Source organism: Carassius gibelio, chromosome B16 (assembly GCF_023724105.1).
Source record: "Carassius gibelio isolate Cgi1373 ecotype wild population from Czech Republic chromosome B16, carGib1.2-hapl.c, whole genome shotgun sequence".
In the NCBI taxonomy this organism is placed as follows: Eukaryota; Metazoa; Chordata; class Actinopteri; order Cypriniformes; family Cyprinidae; genus Carassius; species Carassius gibelio.
In genome coordinates this window covers 1,798,402-1,825,966 of record NC_068411.1, presented here as the reverse complement: position 1 = coordinate 1,825,966, position 27,565 = coordinate 1,798,402, and the positions used below count along the sequence as shown (strand labels likewise).

Below are 27,565 nucleotides of genomic sequence, written 5' to 3'. Positions count from 1 at the left end.
CGAGCACGGGGAAACATGCATTTCTGATCTGGAGAGACACTCTCGCAGGTGGAAATTGAGATTGTTTGGAGTGCCTGAGACGTTCAAGGTAGATATCAGATCCGAGGTCATTTGAATCTGCAGCGAGACATATCCCAAGGCCAAGAGCACGTACCCTGATATTGTTGACAATGTGCATCGGTTAGAAGGAGAGGTTACAACACAAAAACTTGTGCGATTATCATGCAGTTTACCTCACAGGTTATCCACAATGACTTATGGAAAGCTGCCAAGAAGTCCCAGTTTCTCAAAGACAACAACCTGCACTTTGCAGAGGATCTGACTTTGCTGGACCGAGACAGACAGAAGAGCTTGTGGCTGAGTGTGACAGAAGCAAGGACTGCTGGAGAAATCGCCTATTACGTCGGAGCGTGTGCGTTCATTGAAGGTGTGGAGATTACTTTCCCAGCAAGAAATGACATGTGGGGCCCAGATGAGGGCTTCATGGTCGGCAAGTGTGGGCCCCATTATGGTCTTGCACCCGGAATCCACATTGGGGCAAGCCGTGGAAGCCCAGACGTACTTAAAGTGGGACCTGCAAGGGTACTGCATGGGTCTTAATTGGGCAATTCATGTCAGATCAATTTACACCCCACCTGCCCAAATGGGTCGAAAGTGGGTTTGCACCCAGGATCTAGCCATGGATGCCCAGATGGGCTTTAAAAGGGATCTATAAGGGTTTTATGTGGGATCTTAACCGGGCAATTCATGACAGACCCGTTTGGATCCCACCTGCTTAAAGGGTGTTTAAAGTAGGCTTGCACCAGGATTCAACCGTGAATGCCCCTATGGGCTTAAAGTGGGCTCTGTAAGGATCTTATGTGGGTCCTAACTGGGCAATTCATGCAAGGCCTATCTAAGCCCAACCATGCCAAATGGTTTAAGGAAACAATCTAAGAAAAACTAAAAATGAAGAATGAATGTAAGTCCAAGATAAATGCAAGACACTTGACGCTTTGAACTGCAAGAAATATATTGTTAAATTGAACAAAAAAAAAAGATCTTATAAACTATTTAAATGTTTAAATACCGGTAAACAAAACAAAACAAAAATTCTTTTTAAATCTCTGAAAAAAAACATCTCTCCAAAAAAGACATTAATACACTCATGGCGTCTGTGTGGTGGACGCTCCTTTTTCCGGCCATCCCCGCTCAGCCCATAAATATACCAATCAAAAACCCATATATGTGTTCCCAGATCAAACCCATGCCCACTTGGCCCATAAATATGCTATGCATGACCCATATACAGTATGTGTTCTCAGTTCAAACCCATGCCCAATTGGCCCATGCCTGTCCCTTTTGGGGCCCATGTAATCAGCTCATATGGGCTTCCTATGTGGGACTCATACTACAAAACCTACATGGGAACCGCTGATTTCACCCAGCCAAAGCCCATGCCCACACATTAACCATGAACCGTACTTAACCCATCTGGGCCCCACATGTCATAGCTGGCCGGGTTGTGAGTTCCGTCATGAGGATCGTGAACTCTTTTTTAAGATGGTGACTGTTAACAGTCACTATGGCATTTGAACTATCATTGTATTTCAGCTGGACCCTTAAATTGATAATTTAAGTCAGTTAAGCTCTGTTCATCTCAGTTTTCTTCTCATCTATTGATCAGTTTTGCCTTTTTCCTTTGTTTGGATTCATGTTAATAGCTGTTCATTTCTGTTTATCAATGTCGATAAGTTCATTTCTCTTAATGCCAGGGGCCTAAGAAGCAATGTGAAGCACAAAGCCCTCTTTTTGTTTGTTAAAACCATGGATCAGACTTTTGGTTCTTTCAAGAAACATATTCCATACAGAACGATTTTAAATTTTGGAGGTCCCAGTGGAGCAGTGATGTATGGATGTCGCACAGCACAGAGCGATCAGCAGGTAAAAAGTACTGCAAACCTGTAAACAGTGATTTGCAAGCGAAAACAATAGTTTAAAGAACTGTAAAATAGATTGACTGCATAGAACCAATCTGTATGTAAAAAAAAAAAAGAAAAAAAGTCCTTTGCAAATGTATTAATGACTTGTTGTGCATGTGGGGCAAAAAAAGTTCCTGAAATGATCTGATGTGTACAGCCCCGTCTTTCTTTTCTCTGCGCTTATAATTTTGGCACGATTCTCTCACTAACCGAGTTTTGCAAGTGTGAGGATGAGGGCGGGTCCACCTTCTTGTAGCCAATCAAATGAGCCACTCAATGACTATCCATTTACTCTTATCTGATTGGTTCAATAAACACATCATATGCCAAAATGTTAATCTTCATTTAGTTCAGGATCATTCTTGCTTCCGGAATGGTCCTATTAACGTACACATACAGTTAAATTTTTATTAACAAATAACGACTTAATTAAAACATGCTTATTTTATAAGCTGTGTTCCTTTAGGCTAGACTGCAATGTGTTCATACTGAATTGCAGTCTGGTGTTGACATTATTTGATTTGACTTTACATTGGAATTCCATAATCTGCTTACACCACTGAGCTGATGTTAAACATCATAATCAAAATTATGTTATGTGACAATGCTCAGCACTATGGTATCGGAGTGCTATACTTTGTAAAAACCTTTTTACTATGCCATTAAAACTACTTAAATATGAATTTGAGTATGAGTTATATATGAATGGTATTGATGGTACTGATTATTTTCATGTGACTGATCAAGCTATTATATGAAGAAAGAATGAGTAACAAAATGCTTTCTTTGTGTCCAGATTTGACTAATGCAAAATTGTTTTTTATAAATATGTCTTTAATAATGTCTAAATATATATCCAAATTCAAGTAACTAATTATGTGGAAATCCTGTTGTTTCTGTTAGTTCAATATTATTGAATATAATATTACAATAAACTAATATTTCATATAGCCTGTTGAGGAGGAGAAGGAAACTACACAGCTTGAAATTCAGTATGAACACATAGCCTAATGGTACACAGCTTATAAAAGTTTTTAATTTTTTTTTTTTTTTTTTTTACTGTATGTGTATGTTAGAAGTACCAATCCGGCAGTAAGGATCCTGAACTGAACAAAAATTAATGTCTTGGTGTATGATGTATATATTGAACCAATCAGATAAGCACAAATGGAGAGTCAGTGAGAGCCTCATTTGATTGGCTACAAGAAGGCAGTGGACCCGACCTCCCCTCACGCTTGCAAAACTCAGTAGTTAGAAAATCATGCCAAAATTGTAAGCACAGAGAAATGAAAGACGGAGCTGTAGATATCGGTTTATTTTGGGAACTTTTTGGCCCACATGCACAATAAGTCATTTAGATATTTGCAACAGTTTTTTTTTTTTTACACATACAGGTTCTCTGCAGTCAATCAATCATGCAGTTATTTTAACTGTTGTTTTCGCTTGCAAATCACTGTTCACAGGCTTCCAGGGCTTTTGACCGTCTTTTGGTGGAATGTACACTGTAAACAATTGCTGTAGTTTCTAAAATTTTACAGAATTGTACTGTATAAACATTTTACAAGATGCAGCTGTAATTCGCAATGCATTATGGGTCAAATAAGGTTTTACAGTTGTTAACATTATATTTCCACGTCAACTGTAATTCATTTACAAGAAGCAGGTGTTGTCACTGTAGTCCCTGCTTTTTACACTAACTTACTGTACTGTGGCATTATGGTATTGCGCGCGCTTCATTCAAATCAGAAACCCAGCCGACTGGAGCAGCCCAAGAACGATTGAAGATCGGCTTTATTCATAATTCCTGGTAAGTTCACTTAATTATACTTAAGAAATATATCCTTTTATATTTATTTAAGTTAATGTATAAGCGATTTCATGTCACAATAGCCTCCTATCCTGACATTTAGTGGGCTTGGTAACTTCTGCGCAGTAAACTGGGAATTGCTATCATAGCATAGTTAAGCCAAATGTAAAATTTTTGGAAGTAAAATGTTCTTATTGAGAGCAAAGTAGTGTTTAACGTTACCTAACTTAAAATAAAGCCTAATGCGAACGATTGTCATAGTAACTACTATCTATTGAAATAACTGACGATCAGCAAAATTTGTTGTGTTCAACTGTCCCATACTGATTTGACGCCTTACTATAATAGGTGAAAGACATCTTTATGAGTTTAAAAAAAAAATGTATAAGTAAAAAAAAAAAAGAAAATAAATGAGGTAAATGTTCAACTGTTGAATTTATTTATAACATATGATATAAGAAGCATCACAAGTGAGCTGTTTTGCTGAGTATCACGATTGCAAATACATAGTTCAATAAACAATTAGTTAACAAGTTACTTACTTTTTTAGACACAATAATAACTGTTGTTGTATTTCACCAATGAATATAGTTCCAAACAATGACCAAAGCAAAACTATTTTGCTCATTCTCAAATCAAAACTCTCCAAACTTTAGCTAAAGGATTCATCTTTTTGAACAGATCGGTTCAATGAATGACTCAGTTTATTCAATCATTAAGTTATTTACTGCCACCTAATGTTGGATTAGTTTCAGGTTTAATAAGTATTGCATTTTCCAACATTTATTAATTGTATTTTCAAATTTCATGTCATTACACAGTTGTAATTTTGCACTGTTAATTATTAATTTGATTGGTGGTACAGTTCTACAAAGTAATATTACAATTTATAATTGTAAATTATACAATTTATAATAGTGTGTTTATTCTAAAATATATGCATTTTTGAGTGTTAATTTTGGTCTCATTTACAGTACAATAATGCTTTAAAGAAATCACAAGATTATTTTCTTTATGTCTTGTTGGTGCAAAGAATAGCAGCTGATGTGGAGAAATGTTCGATGCTTCAAGACTCTGAAGCTGATTTTATTAGGTAATGCATTAATTATTTAAATAATTTGATAAACTTGTAATTTAGATTACATTTTATATTGAAATACTGCATTGTAGGTTACATTATTACTTATATTTATTCATTTCAGGTCCACCCAGTGGCTTTTGACTATTTGAGGGTCAGATGGTTGTGAATTCATACATCAACATTGTGCGTCCTGGGAGCAGGCATCTTTTTCACACATTAATTTTTTCAAAGGTAACAAGTTTTACTTAAGTAATTTCATTTGTGAAAAAGGTTACTTATTTAAAGGGTTACTCCACCCCATAATGAAAATGTAGTCATTCATCACTGTTAACTGATAACAGTTATTAATGTCGTTCCAAACCTGTAAAAGCTATGTTCGTCTTCAGAACACACTTTAAGATATTTCATATGAGAACTGGGAGGCTTGATTCTGTCCCATGGCTGCCAAACAATTAACAATGTCTAAGCCCAGAAAAGTATGAAAAGAACTGTCAGAATAGTCCATCTGCCATCAGTGATTCAACTGTGTACGAAGCTACAAGAATACTTTTTTTACGCAAAGAAAACAAAAAGAACAACTTTATTCAACAAAGTCGTTATTTTTTATTATGTCAGCCGCACCACATGGATACACGGATATGGATACTGTTTTCGTTCAAATCAAAGCGTAAATAAACATAGAAAGTGTGTCCATGTGACCCAGCTGACACAGAACAGGCTATGTAGTCTCAAAATATCTCAAATCGTGTCCCGAAGACGAACAAAGCTTTTACAGGTTTGGAATGACATGGAGGTAAGTGATTAATGGCAAGATTTTCTTTTTGGGGTGGAGTAACCTTTTAGGTACTGGTAAATGCTGATTGTATTGTATAACTGGCATTTTGACATTTATTTCATTAGTTTCATTTGATACATAACTTTATCCTGATGCTTTTGCTTGTTTTTATGTTGCAGATGTTTTCTTGGAATCACAACACTCACTGGATGCAAGACGGACACATAGAGGCAAAACAAGAGGGACAACCCTCGTGTGTGTGCTCATCTCAGAAAGTTGATGGACTTTCAGTATGTATTTATTAAATTGTCTTTTGCAGGAATATTCTTAATTTAATAGAACATAAGCTCAAACAACAGAATTTGTGATTTAATGTTGATTCCAGCATTTTATTTTAATCATTTTCTTTAAAACATATATATATATATATATTTTTACCAAAATTTATTTCACCAGTAATTTATTTTACCAGACATTACTTTCAATGTCTTTCTGCCAGTTTTAATAAATATTTATTTGCAACATCATTGACTTGGTTTTTATTAATTTGTAAATGTATTAAGATAGAGCTCATGATAATGCATTTATATCAGTATTTCATAGTTTACTGTTACAATTATTCTTTAAAGCAGTTTCATTGTTAAATTATTACAACATCATATTGTATTTAGCGGTATTTACATGATTTTATTGGCAACTTTTGTTGCCAGTTAAATACTGTAATTTAATGAAATAAAAAAAAAAAAGCTGTAAAATATATTTACAGGACTTTATTGGCAACTATTTTTGCCAGGTAAATACTGTACTTTGGTGAATTTACAAAATATTGCCGTAAAATTCAATGTTACTGTAAAAAATACTACAAACTACTATATTACACATACAGCAATTAACTGTTATTTGCTTTGCAGTAATGTCCTGTAATCCATTTTACAGCAATTAACATCATTTTTACAGGATTTTATTGGCAACTTTTTTGCCAGTAAAATCCTGTAAATTCTACAGTACATTTTTTACAATGTACACTTCCACAAATATTACCCTGCGTATGCAAATCTTTTTGATGTCATTTTCTCTTCATAGAAAGCCATTTTATTGTATTATAGTAAAAACGAAAGAATTGCAATGATCAGGTAAATCACCATAAAGTTGATGCCGCTAAAGAGTTAGAACCATTAAATGCGGTTTCATAGAATGATTTGAGCAAATGAGTTACTGTAGAAACCAAATACTACAATGGTTGCAGACGAAATAGCTTGAATCAAGAGCCAAAGCAAACACAATGACATGTGAAATAAGACTAAGAATATGAATAATATTTTCAAAGAAGAGTGGCTTGATGAAGTGCTAGAAATAGTGGATGATGGGCACAGAACTGTAACAAAATACAAAATTGTGCAAACTGTAATTCATAGGGATGTTTATATAACTATAGAAGAATTCACAGTCCCCCTTTTTTTTAAATATTAAATTTACAGATCTCAGTTTAAATGTTTCATTTTGTTTTCTATTCTCTTCTATCAGTTTAAATGCTTCATTTTGTTATGATATTATATTATGTTAGGCCTATATTCTAATCCTAATAAATCATTGAACTTGTTTTTTTTTAATAGAGCCTCTTATGCTCCTTAAGGCTGTTTCCAAAACTGATTATAAATTAGCATATTACAATGATTTCTGAAGGATCATGTGACACTGAAAATTCAGCTTTGCTTTACAGGAATAAATTATACTTTAAAGTATATTAAAATAGAAAACTTGTTTTAAATTGCAACTATATTTCACAATATTATTTTTTGAAATAGTATTCATTATCTTTTATCAAATACATACAGCTTTGACGAGCATAAGAAACTTCTTAAATTTTTTTTACTGATCCTAACTTTTGAACGGCAGTGTATTATACTGTAAAAATGTTTTCTCAGGTAACCTAAAATGTACATAATTTAGTTACATCAAGTGTCAAATGAAATATAAATACCAAATTAAAGTTAAAAGTTACACCCTTTTTGTGTGCGTGCTGTACAGGTCTGGTATAAAGAATATTTTTGCTCAGGTGGCCAAGATGGATGGAGGAGGGAGAATGTAAAGCATATCTATATATACAGGTCCTTCTCTCCTTCTCAAAAAATTTGCATATTGTTATAAAAGTTCATTATTTTCCATAATGTAATGATAAAAATTAAACTTTAATATATTTTAGATTCATTGCACACCAACTGAAATATTTCAGGTCTTTTATTGTTTTAATACTGATGATTTGGCATACAGCTCATGTAAACCCAAAATTCCTATCTCAAAAAATTTGCATATTTCATCCGATCAGTTAAAGAAAAGTGTTTTTAATCAAAAAAATTAAAAAAGTCAACCTTCAAATAATTCTGTTCAGTTATGCACTCAATACTTGGTCGGGAATCCTTTTGCAGAAATGACTGCTTCAATGCGGCTTGGCATGGAGACAATCAGCCTGTGGCACTGCTGAGGTGTTATGGAGGCCCAGGATGCTTCGATAGCGGCCTTAAGCTCATCCTGGGTGTTGGGTCTTGCGTCTCTCAACTTCCTCTTCACAATATCCCACAGGTTCTCTATGGGGTTAAGGCCAGGAGAGTTGGCAGGCCAATTGAGCACAGTAATACCATGGTCAGTAAACCATTTACCAGTGGTTTTGGCACTGTGAGCAGGTGCCAGGTCGTGCTGAAAAACAAAATCTTCATCTCCATAAAGCTTTTCAGCAGATGGAAGCATGAAGTGCTCCAAAATCTCCATATAGCTAGCTGCATTTACCCTGCCCTTGATAAAAAACATTGGACCAACACCAGCAGCTGACATGGCACATGGCATCACTGACTGTGGGTACTTGAGACTGGACTTCAGGCATTTTGGCATTTCCTTCTCCCCAGTCTTCCTCCAGACTCTGGCACCTTGATTTCCGGATGACATGCAAAATTTGCTTTCATCCGAAAAAAGTATTTTGGACCACTGAGCAACAGTCCAGTGCTGCGTCTCTGTAGCCCAAAGTGGCTTGACCTGGGGAATGCGGCACCTGTAGCCCATTTCCTGCACACGCCTGTGCACGGTGGCTCTGGATGTTTCTACTCCAGATTCAGTCCACTGCTTCCGCAGGTCCCCCAAGGTCTGGAATCGGTCCTTCTCCACAATCTTCCTCAGGGTCCGGTCACCTCTTCTCGTTGTGCAGCGTTTTTTGCCACACTTTTTCCTTCCCACAGACTTCCTACTGAGGTGCCTTGATACAGCACTCTGGGAACAGCCTATTCGTTCAGAAATTTCTTTCTGTGTCTTACCCTCTCGCTTGAGGGTGTCAATGATGGCCTTCTGGACAGCAGTCAGGTCGGCAGTCTTACCCATGATTGCGGTTTTGAGTAATGAACCAGGCTGGGAGTTTTTAAAAGCCTCAGGAATCTTTTGCAGGTGTTTAGAGTTAATTAGTTGATTCAGATGATTAGGTTAATAGCTCGTTTAGAGAACCTTTCATGATATGCTAATTTTTTGAGATAGGAATTTTGGGTTTTCATGAGCTGTATGGAAAAATCATCAGTATTAAAACAATAAAAGACCTGAAATATTTCAGTTGGTTTAATTTTTATCATTACATTATAGAAAATAATGAACTTTTATCACAATATGCTAATTTTTTGAGAAGGACCTATATATATATATATATATATATATATATATATATATATATATATATATATATATATATATATATATATATTATTATTTATTTTTATTAGAAAAGAGTCTCTTAAAGGGATAGTTTACCCAAAAATGAAAATATGATGTTTATCTGCTTACCCACAGGGCATCCATTTGTTTCTTCAGTAGAACACAAATAAAGATTTTAAACTAAACACATCAATGTATCGTCAAGAGTCACAGGGTGTAATCTGGATTTGTTTGTGTATGTTTTTTTGACTCTCAAAGCCGTGATTCCCAATCACTTACATTATATCACATACATTACAGACTGCAACAGTTTGAGTTAAAAATCTTTGTGTTCTACTAAAGAAACAAAGTCACCTGTTCAATTTAGATAAACTATACCTTTAAGTACTTCACTAATTTAAACTCTTAATTTCGAGGGGGCCATCACTAATAATCCTCAGGCAATTGCACATTTCTGTGCAAAATTTGACCCAAACACACACACACACACACACACACACACAAACATATATATATATATATATATTGCAACTATATCCAAAAAAGTAGGTGCTGCCTCTTCAGATTTTATTATATATATATATAAAATCTGAAGAGGCAGCACCTACTTTTTTGGAGTCTGTTTAAGATTGTAAGACTATCTCAAGAGATGACAAAAATCTTTGTGGTAGTGAAATTGGCTTATCTGAAGTAACTCAATTCTAGAACTTAAAAACAATAAATCTCACGGAACAGACAGGCTTACCGCAGAGTTTTATAAACAGTTCTCTAAAGAATTGTCTCCTTTTTTACTAAAGGTTTTTGAAGAAATCTTACAGAATGAGACTCTCCCCCAGACCCTCACTCAAGGCTTAATTACTTTAATTTCGACACCATGAAATATTTACTTTTAACTGACAATTGATGTCCCATTTCTCTGCTTAACAGTGATTTAAAATTTTAGCTATAATGCTTGCTAAAAGACTAAATCTGTATCTGTATTGGGTTCCGTTATAGATGAGACACAATCTGGCTTTTTAAACAAAAGACACATTGTAAACAATAAAAGACTGATTCTTGATTTATAAGATTATTCAGATATATTCAGGAGGACAGCATCAATCCTTTCTTAGATTTCTATAAGGCTTTGAATTCTTTAGAACACCAGTTTATCATTAATTCATTAGATAAATTTGGTTTTGGGCATATGTTTTGCAGAGTAATTAAAAGTGCTTTGAAGTGCTTTGATTAAATAAAAAAACTTCACCCAGGTTTAGTTTATCCAGAGGAGTGAGACAAGGTTGTCCCATTTCTCCCTATTAATTTCTTCTTTGTGTGCAGCTACTGTCAACATTTGAATGTGAAAGTGGTGTTCAGGGTATCTGTATAGCGGCTCGATAAATATTTATTAATCAATTAGCAGATGACACCACCTTATTTTTTAGAGATGCTTTCCAGCTCCCTATAGCAATTAATTATATGAAACTTTTTGGTAACACTCTTTGAAGTCCGTATTTATAATACAGTATAAGGGTATTCTTAAGGGTTAGTTCACAGAAAAATTAAAATTATGTAATTTATAACTATAATGTCGTTCCAAACCCGTGAGGCCTCTGTTCATCTTCGGAACACAGTTTAAGATATTTTAGATTTACTCCGAGAGCTTTCTGTCCCTCCATTGAAAACGTATGTATGGTATACTGTCCATGTCCAGAAAGGTTATAAAAACATCTCTAAAGTAGTCCCTGTGACATCAGAGGGTCAGTTAGAATTTTTTGAAGCATCGAAAATACATTTTGGTCCAAAAATAGCAAAAACTACGACTTGATTCAGCATTGTCTTCTCTTCCATGTCTGTTGTGAGTGAGTTCAAAACACAGCGGTTTAGCAATATCCGGTTCGCGAACGAATCACTCGAGGTAACCAGATCTTCTTGAACCAGTTCACCAAATCGAACTGAATCGTTTGAAACGGTACTCGTTTCCAATATGCATTAATCCACAAATGACTTAAGCTGTTAACTTTTTTAATGTGGCTGACCCTCCCTCTTGAGTCAAGAACCTATCTATTTCTTTAGACTCATTTGAAAATCCAAGTAGAAAAACTTTGCTTTTTGTCACATCCTCCATCACGTAACTATAAGATTAGATTGCTTTTTCAAAAGGAGCTTGTAACAACTCCATACGTGATGTCTTATTGGAAGAATTTGGTTGATCATATTTATCGGAAAAAATTTAATTGACCCTAATGAAACTGATATGTTACGGAATACCAATACAGGAGGCTGTGGGTAACAGAAACACAGTTTATTGAGGCATAAGCAGAGGAGCGGGTAGTGCTGGATAAAGTGATGGTGCTGGAGGCCGTGAAGAATGGATCCATTGATGAACGGTTTTGACGCTGGAGGAAGAGGGTGTACCACACACATGCACAATGAAGACTGGAGGCTTCTGGAGATTGCTGGAGAGAGGTAAGTAGAGAAAGGGTTAGTCCTTTAGAGTTAGCATACAGGCAAGACCTTGTTGCGAATGAGACCGGACGCTGACTGAGTGCGTGTGTGTGGTTTTTGTAGTGCTGCAGTGATTGAAGGTGGATGAAGATCAGGTGGGAGTGATTAGTATTCAGGTGAGGGAGTGCACTGTGATTGGAAGGAGGTGGAACCTGGCATGTCTGTAACAGTACCCCCCTCCCCACGGCCCACTCCTGAGGGCCAAGGACCCCGACGACATGGTGGATGTCCTCTTCCTCAAGGAGCCAGTCTGTTGGGATGACTGGAGTGGAAGGTGTCTAGTAGGTCTGGATCCAGGATGTCATTGCGTGGGACCCATGAGTGTTCCTCTGGAACATATCCTTACCAATCCACTAGGTACTCAAGTTGTCCACCATGCCGCCGGGAGTCCAGGATGTCTCGAACTACATGGGCAGCACCGTCTTCAAGGTGGAGTGGAGGGGGGGCTTCGGCTACGCCAGGTTCTGTGGAGGGAGAAACAGAGGGATGGTAAGGCTTGAGGAGGGACACAAAGAAAGTGGGGTAAATCCAGCACTCTGGTGGTAGTTGGAGTTTGAAAGGATTGATCTGCTCTAGGATGGTGAATGGGCCAATGAATCTGGGACTCAGCTTGCAGCAGGGTAGGCACAGGCGGATGTCTCAGGTGGACAACCAGACCTTCTGACCAGGTTGGTATTCAGGGGTCTCGGATCGGCAAAGGTCGGCTGTAGGTTGTCGCATGGAGTTTTGTGCATACTTGGCCCACCCAATGACCCTACAATGGCCATACAATGACTAGGATGCAGGTATTATTGTTGGAAGGAGGAAGGTCAGTGATAAAGTCCACCCCTAGGTTTGACCACGGGTGATTAGGGATGGGCAGAGGGTGGAGCTTGCCTGATGGTAGATGGCATGGACTTTTGAAGATGGCGCAGTATGTACATCCGTTCACGTACCTTATGACATCAGAAGCCATGTTAGGCCACCAGAAGCATTCCCTTAGCAACGAGGGGGTTTCATTGACCCCCGGGTGACATTGGCAAGAGATGTGTGAGCGGAGTGAATGAGTGGAGTGTGCCGCGTCCTGGGGATGTATTGGTGTCCGGTGGGCAACCCGGCGGGGTGTTGGTAGCAGGATTGGAGGAAGAAAGGTCTCTGCAGACCAGGGGGCGTCAGCCTTCACGTTCTTGGCCCCTGGGCGATACGAGATGGTAAAGTGGAAGTGGGTGAAGAATAGCGCCCAGCGGGCCTGTCTCGGATTCAGCCTCTTGGCTACCCATAGATATTTGAGGTTCTCGTAGTCTGTGAGGACTAGAAAAGGGTGTTTGGCTCCCTCCAGCCAATGCCTCCATTCCTCCATGGCCAACTTGATGGCCAGCAGCTCACAAGAGAAGAAGGCGCATGGGTGGAGGTGACTAGGATTCCCCTGCTGCTGTGACAGGACCGCTCCCACTCCGGTGGTAGAGGCACAGTGGAGACACAGATTCTAGGTTTCTCTGAAATGGTCGATGAAGCTGGAATAAGACTGGATAACTGGGTTATTCTGTGTCCAAATTGAATCGGCCCACTGAAGTGCTTTACCTTGCAATTGAGATATCAGGAAGGCCACCTTAGCTATTTCGGCAGGGTATAAGTGTGGTTGAATCTCCAGGACCAGCGAGCATTGGAGTAGGAATCCGCTGCAATCCTCAGCCGAATCAGAGTTGGAGAATATGCATATCTTTTGGGATCATCCTTACACACAGCTATTTTGTATTGAATTCTCTAATGCTTTCAATCACATTATGCTTCAGGGTTTCTCTCTCCTTTTAAGGATGTACTGTTTGGATTCTTTAATATGCAAGAAGACAAAATTTATTAATATTTTATTATTAACCTATTATTATTTCTTGCTAAATTTCATATTCACTGCAGTAAATTCAATCATCAAAAGGTTTAAAAGTATATTCAGACTATTTCATCTTCTAAGAATCTTAAGACTTTTAAAACAGTTCATTTATTTGATCTTGTGTTTAGCTTTCGTTTTGTATTATTTATTTTTTATTGCATACATCTATAAATGGTGCTTTGCATGTAATGTTACCTCTTTGTACACAATGTTGATATTCTCTGTACTTTTATATTTGGTACCTTGGCAATAATGAAAACAAAAACAAACAAAAAAAAACAATAAAATACAAAACAAAAGGAGTGATACGTCTTGTGTATTCTATATATAGTCTTTGGTTAGAGCTGGGAGTTTTCTGAGAGCTACGGCTTGTACCATGTGACCACTGCATCTCATGCAGAACCAGAGAAAAAGGGCAGCACTTTCAAGAAAAGCTAATACTGCTCTAAAAAGAGGAACAAAGATACATATAGATACTATGTACAATAATATAAAAACTTATTTTGTAAGTTTTCATACTGTTATTTTTTGTTGTTGTTTGTTTAAGTTTACAATATCACATTTATTGCTGTCATTAATAATAACAAACAAGTAATTATTTTTACATGACATGCATTCTTTGTTCTGCAAATCTAATGTTGTGATTATGTGCTTGACAGCTGCCAGTAACATACTGTAGCATTCTTTCAGGTGGGTTCATTTTGTTGACCGTTGCTATAGAAACAGATAATCTCCTGTCTGAGTACGTGAACAGCACAGAGTTTAACATCACTTGTTATCATCTCGGAATAATGGCAATTATGGCTGTGTCCAAAAGACTTGCTGCCTCGCTGCCTTACTAGGCATGTGACTTTGCAGGCAAAGTTTTTGCATAAAGGCACCTCATGAAACTCATTTCAGACAGGCTTTTGAGGCAGCGTAACAGTTTAATGATCTACAACAAAATAGAATGAGTTTTGATGATAACTAAACAAATATGTTATTATTATAATACTGATTTCTTCATAGAAATAACAACAAAAGTGCAAAAAATTTGGTCAGAAGCATACATTTACACACAAGACCACCAAATGTAACTTTCAGACACTTTCTTTATTTTTTTATCCCAACCATCAAGGAATGGAATGCACTATGTATTTAAGCTGACTTCAAAACTCGATCAGAAGAAGGTACCTCTGAAGACAGGAAGTGAAGCAGAATTTGTGTTCGGACATGCCTTGATGCCTTAATGCCTTGAAATGCTGCCTTGGAAAGCAGCGTATGATATGGTGTGAACGCTCCATCAATATGACCACTCTGTTGAAGGAAGCCCCACCTTCTAAGTAAAATAGCTAATTGCTAATCGTTTAAGGCAATAGGTTTGTTCGACTTCATGCGATGCCGCAAAAAAATGGTTCGAAATTTTCTTAGACTTTGATCGATACTGTAGATGCCTTACGATCACATGTGCTATCAAAGTACCGTGAGACTGAATGAGACCAACTGCCTAGGTTTGAGAGTGAGAGTGAAATTACTTCCCTTAAAGGGACTTTGGTTGAATTGTACGTTAAAAATGTTCCTCCCATACAAAATTATTCTAAATAAAATGTTACCTAACTTAATGGATGGATGGATGGATGACTTGATTTTAGGGGTTACTGAGGTTAAGGGTTTAAAGCTTGTGGTTAGAGGTCATGAATGGTCATTAAAAAAGTTGACCTTGGCTGGTGAGAAGGTCGGATACTTGGTAAGACATCCCAGCTGGATGTTAAGCTGTCATGTGATGAAAAGAAACAATCACAAAGCAATCACAAACAAACATGATCAAAAATGGTATGATTAAGAAGAAAATATGCACAGTATTACATACAGTAAAAGACAATCTATATTGTAATAATTAAGTTGAGTCAGTTTTCTAATTCATGAATTCCAAATCAGATTTTTTTATTTATTTTATTATTTATTTTACTTCAGAGTTAGCAGAAACGTTAATATTGGGCAGTTATCTTTTTGCCATTGTTTAACTGATTTAGTTACAAATAATTTTACAACTGGAGTGTAGACTGTATTTGGACATATTGATCTCTGTCGATTATTTTAACTTAGCTTGTTTTATAAGAAGCCTGTAATTTGTCTAGTTTTATTATGTATTGCTTAATACTTTTACATCAGTGATGTAATTATTTTAGGGATGGTAAGCGATTAAAGTTAATTAAAGGATGTGGGGATTAATTAATCGATTTAATCTCACATCAAATTTGTAGAAATTATTCCCAAAAGATAATCTAAAGTCGTTGCTATGTAAAGCATCAAACAGGCATTACAAAAAGTAGGTTCAGCAAGAAATATTTTGTTTGATAAAATTCATTACATATAGCCTACTCTTTTGGACCATGTGAGTCAATTTTTTCATTGTCAGTGACAATGCTTGTTCCCTTATTTCAGGGAACAGAGGTTACTTCAGTAACCAGAGCACACACCCTTTCAAACTGTCCCTCACATTGTGTATGGGCAATACATCCAATCACGCTGTGCTATCAGCAGATACAAAACGATCTTGAAGCACTTAGTTAAGGGCCAAGTAAGTTCCGAGGCATAAGCCAAGTTTATAGCATCAACTATCCAACAAGAAATTCTCTGCTTTGTAACTGGCAGCCCTTTAGAGTGACCTCCAAAGCAAACAAAAAGCTGCTCCATCTGTCTGAACAGGCTGGAGAGCTCAAAATACACTCTCAAAGCAGTGGCTGTTCATCGGATGTGCTGCTCAGTTGTTTCTTCCTCTTAGGTGGGAAAGGAAACAGGAGAGCAGAAAAAAAGGACCATCTTCGTTAAAGAAGGCGATCTACGAGTGGAGACAGGCAGCACTCATGTTCTCACAAGTGAGAACACAAGCCTTTGATGAGTGCAGCCTCTGCATGGGTACACCATTTGCAACAACACGTGCTGGAAATTTGTTTCATAAATTTTATAAGGTGCCGGATGCTGAGCTTTTTTTCTGTCTTCCTGCAGAGTCTGCGAAGAGATTATCCTCATCCCTGAAGGACAAGATTCTGATGAAATAGCCCCTTCTGGCAGACTAAGTGCCATTGGTTTGTGCAGCTACACAAATGTGAACAAATTAGGCTTCTGTTCAGAGTAAAACAGGAGTTTTCCCACATACACAACTTGAGAGAACATTTGAAAAGGAACAGCGCTATTGCTTTTTAGTGACCTACCCCAAATTTGAACCATAAACTGAATTTAATTTTAAATCAATTATTGAAAATGTAGATGACCTTGTCTGGACTGAACTTTCTTGTGTGATAAACAATTATCAGGCTGCCAATGCAGTATATTTGTTTTATTTAATAATAAAAAAAATGTATATAATGAAATGCTGCTTCATTTTTATGTCTCATATTCTGCTTGTTGTTCTGAATATTATATATATATATATATATATATATATATATACACACACACACACACACACACACACACACAGTGACCTCCACTATTATTGGCACCCTTAGTAAATATAAGCAAAGATGGCTGTGAGACTAAATCTGCATTGATTATCCTTTTGAAATTAAAAAAATTTTACAAAATTCTAACGTATCATTAAAGTAAAACAATTGAAAGTGGAGAAAAATGAAATAATTGTTTCAATTGCATGTTTCAGTTGCAATAATTGCATGTTGGCCACAATTACTGGCACTGCTATAAAGACACTACTGGAACTTCAAATGTCACTGCCTTCTATGGTAAGACAAAACAAACAAACAAAAATTTACTGCCAGGGATCCTGGACATCATGTTCAGAAACATGGCATAATGTTTTCAATCAGATACCAAATTATAAAAAATCTGTTATAGGACCTGTAGAGATTCTGCATAAAGGAATGGTATCTGATCTCTTATCAGGTGTTCTCCAAACTCAGAGCTGTTATCTTTGGAAAAGGATGTTGCAATAATTGGATGCCAATAATTGTGGCCAACATGAATTAGAGAAAACATTTATTTCACAATGAGATTTCCCCCCCACGTAGAGTTGTTTTGCTTCAATGAATGTTTGGAATTTTTTTTAATAAAAGATCAAAAGGTTAAACAAGGCAGTTTTTTTTTTTTCACAGCCACCTTTGCTCATATTTGCTTCATATCTTTTGATGATTCTGGAGCAACATTATTGTCTAAAAATATAGAATTATCCCAATCCTTACCCCTAAACCTAACCCTACCCATAATTTATTCCTAAAATCAGTGGGAAATGATAGCTGATTGATAAGAGTGTATAAGGACCTTACCCTGATTGTTCTGTAAGCCTAAAACAGCAATTTCTGATTGGTTGATTGGAATGTTTTTCCAGTATCAACAAGGATGTTGATCCAGGAACATGTTGTACTTGGTCAAATCACGTTTGCCCATATTTACCAAGGGTGCCAAATATAGTGGAGGGCACTGTATATAAATTATCATACATGTTAGGTGAGTGTCGAAACCAGATAAAAACAAAAAGCAAAAAGAAGTAAAAAAGCAGGAAATTATTTGAGGAATTACACACATGTACAGATAACGCATTCTTGGCAAGTTTTGAACTGCACACATGATTGTGTGTAACAGAGCATGTACAAAAGTTATTGAACACCATTCCATACCATCTTCAGCCAGCTTTTTATTACACATGATAAATGTTTGGATTGTTAACATTCTTACCGAATGGTTTTCACAATAAAGCAGATGATAACAGCCAAGCCTATACATCCACACAGAGATCCAATCACAATAGCTGCGATTTCACCTTAAACAGAAAAAATATGTTACATTTCTCAAGAAAACTGTAATAATTGAGCAAATATTAAGCATAAAAGTCTCTTCTTAGAGAACTGGCTGAAAAATAACAATAAAGACAGCAGATTAATAATCAGTGCTGTCAATCAATTAAAAATATTTACTAATTAATTGCACATTTTCTAAAAGGTGCTGTATGTAGGATTTACACAGAGTGATTGAACTAGGTATTGCAGTCCAAATTCGAAATATTGGAAAAGGTTTGTTTTTACACGGCCCCTCCTCCTCAGACTTGACGTACACACAGGTTGCCAGATTAATGACATCAACAGGAATGAGCACACTTGATGATGAATGAAATGAAATACGCTGTGTTTTCCTCCAACTGTAGCATTATTTTTCAGCTAAAAAAGTACAAGTAGTGATTATGATACACTTTGTGTCAAGATGATTTACGACTTTGACCTTTGACCTTTTTGACAGGTTGAACTTCCGGTAACCTTATGATGGACGGGTTGAACTTTCCGAATGAGTTCATCGATTAACCTATTGACCCCTTCCCACGCATCGATCATTTGGTTTTGACAGAAGCTTTTACCCTATTGACCTAGTTAGTTTTAAATCATAGTTTTTGACGGGTAGTTTTATGGTATACGAACCCTCCCCACGCATCGATCATGTGGTTTTGACAGAAGCCTTTACCCTATTGACCTAGTTAGTTCTAAATCATAGTTTTTGACGGGTAGTTTTACGGTATACTAACCCTCCCCACACCTCCCCACATCGATCATGTGGTTTTGACAGAAGCTATTTGCCGGTTGTTTGAACTTTGTCCCAGTTATATGGGTTATGTGTGTGTATGTTTGTGTGTGTGTGTGTGTGTGCGGTTGGCTGCATACAGAGAGAACTGTCTGACACCGACCCCATTTTTATACTGCTCAGGAATGTAATGGGAGTGGATGTCAGACAGTCATTTCACATTTATATATATATATATATAAAACATTCTATAATTTATATAATTTATATAATATAATAAATTTTCATGCTAAAGTTGAAAACATGCCGTTCTTTATATTCTATAATTTATATAATATACATAATCTAAAACAATTAAAGGTTGAAAAACATTTCAGTTATTTCACATTTATATATAAAACAGTCTATAATTTATATAATCTAAAACAATTAAAGGTTGAAAAACATTTCAGTTATTTAACATTTATATATAAAACCCTATGAAAACACACTGTTCTTTATATTCTATCCTTTATATATTATACATAATCTAAAGCAATTTAACTAAGGTTGAAAAACATTCTGTTCTTTAAAAGAATTATAAAAAGCTTACTGAAACCAATCCACCTACCTTATTTTAGACAGAAGCTTCAGCTTTGTGAGAAACAGGCTCGCAGCTCCGTCTGTCAGACTCTCTCTGAATCAGCGATCACAATGAGACACGGCCAATGTTTTGTTATGGTTAAAATTATTTTCAAATTATAATCCCTAAATTTTAAAGTTGTAATAATGTTTTCTGAAGGAGTTGTTTTCACATCACCTTTTTCCTGACCCCAGTGTCTGTGTTTGCACGCTACAGTTCACTCTCGTCCAAATTTACTACCCAATCATAATACCTTTAAAGACATTGTTAATTAAAACCAACGTATCTCATGCAGGAGTACCATGTTTTTTACAGTTTTCTGACGGGTGCATCTATGAATTACGACGATCAGCGTCTACCATCTCTCATGCCCACAAATTTATTATGACACGCGTGAACCATGCTCAGCTTCCCACCTATTGAACAAGTTCATTCATAGAACAAGGATGACACTTAGCGGTCACTCAACACCGATTTCTTTCACATGGTCCCTTTATAAATCCATTTTCGCGTGTTACAAAGCATCACTTTATACCAAAAAACTTTCTCGGACGGTTCTCCAAGACATTTGCTTTCCAAGACAATGGATAAAAGTGAGTATTTTATCATTTCATGTTATCTGATGGTAGTGATATTTAAATACTATTAATTGATCAAAGTGTGTTATGCTATTTTTACAGTATATGATGCCTTTAAACCATATTACATTTAATTCCTGTAATTTTCTTCAAGTTTTTGCTGTCTTATTTTATCTGATTGTAGTGATATTTAAATATTAATTGATCAAAGTATGTTATGCTATTTTTACATTCTACAATGTTCATCTTTAAACCATATTACATTTAATTCCTGTAATAAAACATGCATCTGTATTTTATTTCATCTGCTGATAGAGATATTTTAACACTATATTCATAAAGTATGTTATTTGACTTAATATCGATGCATCTAATGTCCCAATCACCGCCAGGCTGTTTGTATGAAAAAAAACTTTTATTTTGAAAAGATGGTGACATCCTGTTGAAAATACTTTTATTTTGAAAAGACGTGACATCCTTTCGACACGTGCTTAGCTTTCCGTGCTTCAATTCAGTTCGCTATGTATAGGATTTCAGAAAAACAATTCTGTGTCTGTTAAATCGACGTTTTACCACCGCGTTATCCGTTTGTCATCTATGAACACGACATTGCGGGGTGTAAGCGCTCCCGGTTAGGAATGCACGGTTCTATCTCAGCACCATTTTCCCGGTTGCTAACTGCTCTCAGTGAAACGACATATGATGGTGAAATGGCTCCCCCCGGTGAGTCTGTGGTGAAATGATCCTGTTATAGTGAAAATTGTGCCATCTCCGGCAGTTTAATGGTATGACACAGTGTTATAGTGAAAATTGTGCCATCTGCGGAGGTTTAATGTTATGACACCGTGTTATAGTGAAAATTGTGCCATCTGCTTGCGGTTTAATGTTATGACATCATGATTTCTTTGTCACAGTCTGTCTGTGTGTGTGTGCTCCATTAAACTAGCAAATAAAAACCCTCTCCATGTGTTTTAAATCATAACAGGTTTTTTATTTTTTATCTCAGGTTCAAATATTGAGCAGCAAGCCTTTGACTGTATTAATACACATAAGTACATATGAACTATTCTTTTTATAAATTAAACTGAACGTATTTTAATTTTGTCTTTTTATAAATGTAATTTTTTTTTTTCACAGTGGGCGCGATTGATCCAGACAGCACAGCCGATGGTAAAACAAGATCCATCTCCAACATTTTTATGAGAAATGTAAATTTTAGATTTCTTTTATGCTTATAAGAAATCAAATTTTATTTTTAGATTTCATACAATTTATCGCCCAACCCGGCTTCCAGACAGTAATCGATCTCACGCAAGATGGCGACGAAGATCCCACCATCAACATAACAGACAAACCTCACATCCTACCTGATTCCACTCCAGAGCACGTCGAGAATCCAATAGGATCCGGCGGAAAACCACTTCCTGGACCCTGCGACGAACCAGCAAGAAAGAAGCCTAGATAAACGAATCTTCCCACCTCGCCGGTCAGTCCTGGACCGGACGGCGAACCACAAAGAAAGACTTATCGTTTTACAGCGGTGGTTCGACCTGAACCGAACGGCGAACTACCAAGAAAGGCTTATCGTTTTACCCCGGGGATCAGTCCTGAGAGCTCTCCAGAGAGGAAAACTCTTTGTCTGACACCACCAAACATTGAGATCGTCGACCACGAGAAGGTAAGCAGTGGTAACAGGCAGTAAATCATCATCATTCAGACTCTGGGGTATTTCTTGTATAAATGTAATGTCATACAATTGAAGTAAATCATCGTTCAAAGTTTGCCAGCAATCATACAACAAACTTTTCAATTTTCTTTGAAATGATATTCAAACCTTTTTCCAACAAAAGTTTTGCAAAATAAGACTTTCCGGAATTGGACGGTCCAGATACAACACAGCTGAAAGGGTGTTGAAGTCTGAAATCAAAATCGGACACATCCTGAGACCCTCTGTGCATCGTCATCTGATCAGTAGCCCAAAGGAAGCGTGGTATAATCGCTTAAAAGCCAATGTTTATCGTAGACGACCTTGAACCTTTTAAAGACTGATTTGTTTTGTAATGTGAGAGTCTTTTTTATCTCTCACAATGTTTTCTGTCTGAGCCAGGATGTATTTGGCCCTTTGGGCAGCGTTGTTATTGATTTTTTCTGGGTCAAGTTGAATGCCCTCTTTTTCAAAATAGTCACGAATGTAAGCCTCTTTCTCTGCATCCGTGACGACGTTCGATGGGTAGCCCGAAACTTGTTTCAAACGCAAGAAGGTTTTTACGTATTCAGCAAACAACGTGTCTGACCGTTGTGGAAAATGCCAAACCTCATCTATCTTGGCTACCACATAGCCCTTCTCGATGGCTTTTATAAGCTCAATACTGACCCACCAGCCCGAAAGCGATCTTTCCTGGTCTGTGTGGGTAAAGCTCGAGGTCTGGTTTTGGTCTTGAGCGCAGGTTCTACATAGCAGAAACATGAGTTTTCCTCGGGATCTGAAAGCGAGGATGCCGTGCAGTAAGTTGCGGGGAGGGTACACGGTGGCTGTGATAAGTCCGTAATAATTTTCAATCGGTTCGAAATCTGTGAAAATGATTTCGGGGTGTCCGATTGGGTAGCTTTTCCTGGCCTGACAGAAAGGGTACAGACTGGTGAAATCCAGATATCTTATTTTCTCATCGCCGCTCACTTTGTAGTATAGTTTATAGGCGTTCGGTTCGGCCTCCGTAATGCGCATCACATGGATTCAATCTCTCTGGGGCGGAATAATCAGCCATAAATTCTATCACAGAGGGATCGGTCTTTTTCATCCGATTCCATTCGTATTCCCACAGAACCTCGATTTGCAAACCATACGTGTTCCGGAGAATTTCAACCTTATCGTCAAACTGGTTCCTGAGAACCCCGTAGGGTACTCCGGACAGGGGGTGCGTCTGATTGGGTTCAAAGCGACAGCAGTGTCCATGGATGACGCACCCCCCCATTCTAAGCCGTGCCTGACGCCGTCCTGCTCGTAGTAGCAGTCTAAAAGTACTTACCGATCTATACTTCGCCGTGGTTTACGGCGTGATGACCTTCCACGTTTCAAGTCTTTTTTATATACTCGAGCCACTGGATCGAACCGCTTGAGTAGGACTTATTCTGATGAATGTATGCTTTGTTATGCATCAGGGCGAGCGTGTTTCTGGTGAGATAATGTGTTTTGAAGACCCCCACTGCGCAGCTGGCGATCGTCGTGAACCCAAAAGGGTCGAGTTGGGTGCAGTGTAGGAATGACGTCCTGTACTTCATGCATCCTTCACGCAATAACACAACGTCGTTAACGCCGTAGGCATACAGTTCTTTCTTGAAGTTAAAGAACTTGCCCTTCACCATGCTGTACCACGCCTCAAACTTTATCCGACATGTTCTCGTAGTTGTAGAACTTTTGTCAGGGTACGGTCCGACGTAGTTCTCATTTTCCACCCTGTTGAAAAGATGGGGGAAATAGCCTTTTTCAGTCGTCGTCAAGTATAACGTCGCGGGCATTTTGGCGAGAGCGAATGGGAAAAATTAGTAGCTATCGATGTATCGTTGGGCACATGCGTCGTCGTACACCAGAAGTTTGCACCCTTGCATTATGACCTCAAGCACGATCCCTGCTTTGCAAAAATACTCCAGAATTAGAAAGGTGTCAAATCTGGAGGCGTAATGAGCGATGAAGCAGTAGCCTTTGTATCGGAGTTGTCTGAAGCGCTTGATTACCTTAGCGATGCAGTCCGTACCGTAGGCGGTACATTTCTGACCTTTGAATGTCAGGGCACAGACAAAATTAGCCTCGTGGCGGCAGTTTTCGTAACGCGTTTCAAAATCGTAAAAGACGTATTTTTCACACGGTTCCTTAGGCTCTAGAGGTTGAATGAAGCATTGATGTGCCCCATCGTCCATCAGACGCTCTCGACAATGCACACATTTGTCTGGGGCACATATGTGTTTGGTTTTCTCATTGCCCGGTTTTACGCTGTAACGTCTATTACATAGTTTGCAGTATTTGATCATATCACAGGTGGGGTTTTCCTGACCGGGAGGTGGGTTTGTTTAATGCATTTCGAAACAATAAGTCGATTAAATCGACAATAAGTCGATTACAATAACGCAAACAATCGGGTCAATGTATGATTCTTACAGGGGACCTGTAACATTCCGCATCGAAACAGATGTTGCAGGCGTGTTTACATCGATGGGCACTGCGGTTGGTGTAAGATTTGTAGCAAAATGGACTCACAAATGTTGAACCGATGAATGCCTTCAAACTCGTTATCATGTAGTAGTGGTTGTCGTGGAGATACAGCAACACCGTTTTTGGATGGGGTTCGTCTGAATTTTTGTAGGTTTCTAAGATCATGGTGATAGATCTGTGAAATATCTGTGAAATCCGATTCGGTCTTGGATTGAGAAGCCGACGCTGTTTTGGATGACTGTATCCAGTTTTTCTAACTCACTCTCGGGATGTTGGGGGTTAAGAAAACGGGCGAGACAGATGGAGAAGCACAAATTATTTGAAATATTGGTCGCGCAAAATAAACTCGTCTTTTTCCTTTTGATCACCTCATCAACAGCCAAGTCCACGAGTTTCCGACGACCGCCGCCTTGTCTGTTCATGGCTACGGAAGGTTCAAATTCTACGGTTCGGTCAGATAGTAACCGGTCGTTGCTCTGTAAAACTCTATCAAATTTAATCCTTAAACCCATCCATGTCGTAATTATTACCGTGGGTTAAAATCCCACCAACGGGTGTCTGTAAATTGGGAGCCGTCAATGTGATATCGATCACCGGAGAATTTTGGTCAAATTCCCTAGCGAAATTCACATTTCCAGTAAGCATGTCATGTAAGTGGATGTGGTAAGAGCCCAAATCTGTAGAGTTAATCTCTCTCAGATTCGTAGTCCTTCTCAATGGCACGCTATTGAAATGAGGTCGTGGTAAAACATGATATCCGTTAACGTCCCCACCCTCGTGAATCAACCTATCAACGTCTGTACAGCTTAATCGAGTCTGTGTAGTAGGGTCGACATTACCTGATGCGGACGGTTGCGAAGTATCATTACTGACGGGGTGCTCTATGTTGTCAGGATCAGCCTCGGTACACGCTGCCAGTGGTCTGTTTAAAACGCAGCCGTGTTGTACAATGGGATCGTTGTCTAGGCTTAGCAGAGGATCAAACAAATTCATATTTGGATTTACATAGCAAAAAAATAGCAGGGGATTCTAGATTAAACAAATACTGTTCTAAAAAGTCCGGCAGTACACTTAGCATTTCGATCTCGTCTGTCGTCAGTTCTGTGGAGGATTGGTCTGATTGACATAAATCATCTGACCCGTCCATTTTTTTGGTTTCAGACCAAAACACGTACTATTACAAAATCATAGAGTTAAAACATACATGAACTATTACAAATTTCATATAGTATAAAAAATCATAAATGAACTATTACAAAATCAGAGTATAAATGAAATATCGGATTATATGTAAACAAAGTATAAAAAGCATACATGAAATATAAAAAAATCATAGCAGACGTGCGATATAAGAATTACTCGGAATACTATATCTATATTCGATTTGACTCTGTGGTCTCATCTATGATGGTGAGAATAAGGTGATGCAAAATGAGCACCAATTCCCGTTGGTATTGACTCACCATACGATCATTCCTATCAAACTGCTGATCAATCACTGATCTCATAGCATTGACGCGACGAAATATTTAATTGGCCAGATCCTGAATAAAGTGATCCTGTGCATCGAATCGACTGCACGTCTCGAGGCATGTAGCTCGCTGTGCAACGCGTCTAATCTGCTATAGGTTTCGATTTGTCTGTCACGAGACTCGCTGCGCAATGCAATCAATTTGTTGTTAATATCATCTTGTAAGTCATGGAGTTCGACATATTTGTTGTTTATGTCAACCTGCGTGTCGGAGGCAGATCACCGAATGGTTCATCAACCGGCTGAGGCGCCGGCACTTCTTCCACTTCTACTCCTTCCGAAGACGGTGAGCGAGAAGGATATGGTGTTTGACCCAGGTTGGTGGTTGACACCTCGTCACGCTCGCTCGTCCAAGAGGCTTCTACTCGAGTCTGCTGGGTGTAAAAATAAAAAATCTTAATGGTTTTACTCTGTCAGAGTTTAAATGCAAATAATGTAGATAGTCTTACCATAAAACAGCGCAGTCTCAGGACTGGTCCCCGGGCTGTTCGGTGGTGTCAGACAAAGAGTTTTCCTCTCTGGAGAGCTCTCAGGACTGATCGCCGGGGTAAAACGTTAAGCCTTTCTTGGTAGTTCGCCATTCGGTTCAGGTCGGACCACCGCTGTAAAACGATAAGTCTTTCTTGGTGGTTCACCGTCTGTTCCAGGACTGACCGGCGAGGTGGGACGATTAGTTTTTCTAGGCTCCTTTTTAGCTTGTTCATCCTGGGTCCAGGAAGTGGTTCGCTGCCGGATCCTACTGGATTCTCGACGTGCGCCGGATTGGAACCAGGTAGGATGTGAGGTTTGTCTGTTACGTTGACGGTGGGATCTTCATCACCATCTTGCGTGAGATCGATAACTGTCTGGAAGCTGGGTTGGGTGATAAATTGTATGAAATCTAAAAATAAAATTAGATTTCTCATAAGCGTAAAAGAAATCTAAAATTTTGATTTCTCATAAAAATGTTGGAGATGGATCTTGTTTTACCATCGGCTGCGCTGTCTGGATCAATCACGCCCACTGTGAAAATAAATAAAAAATAAAAAAATTTTTTTTATAAAAAGACAAAATTAAAATACGTTCATTTTAATTTATAAAAACAATAGTTAATACGTACTTACGTGTATTAATACCGTCAAAGGCTTGCTGCTCAATATTTGAACCTGAGAAATATAAATAAAAAGACAAAAAAAAATATAAAAAACCCGTTATGATTTAAAACACATGGAGAGGGTTTTTATTTGCTAGTTTAATAGAGCACAAAAACACACACACAAACAGACAGACTGTGACAAAGAAATCATGATGTCATAACATTAAACCTCCGCAGATGGCACAATTTTCACTATAACACGGTGCCATAACATTAAACCTCCGCAGATGGCACAATTTTCACTATAACACTGTATCATACCATTAAACTGCCGGAGATGGCACAATTTTCATTATAACAGGATCATTTCACCCCAGACTCA

General features: G+C 37.8%; 1 protein-coding gene across 5 annotated transcripts in view; it reads right to left on the bottom strand.

Annotated features, from left to right (window-relative positions):
* The window catches only part of ca14 (carbonic anhydrase XIV), a 77,521-nt gene that overhangs the window by 8,617 nt on the left and 41,339 nt on the right, over window positions 1-27,565 (bottom strand). The window contains exons 2-6 of one of the 5 annotated variants that reach the window (XR_008157284.1): window positions 27,212-27,253; window positions 27,078-27,110; window positions 26,558-26,988; window positions 18,337-26,479; window positions 11,596-15,417 (exon numbers count right to left, since the gene is read on the bottom strand). Coding sequence is in view for 1 of the 5 variants with exons in the window: in XM_052577586.1 (XP_052433546.1) it covers window positions 15,364-15,417; window positions 18,337-18,421 (139 nt within the window). In the remaining 4 variants the exon portion in view is untranslated. Of the gene's footprint in view, window positions 1-11,595; window positions 15,418-17,065; window positions 26,483-26,557; window positions 26,989-27,077; window positions 27,111-27,207; window positions 27,254-27,565 lie in introns of those variants that run through there. The other 4 variants (XR_008157283.1, XR_008157282.1, XR_008157281.1 and 1 more) reach the window with 4 other exon arrangements.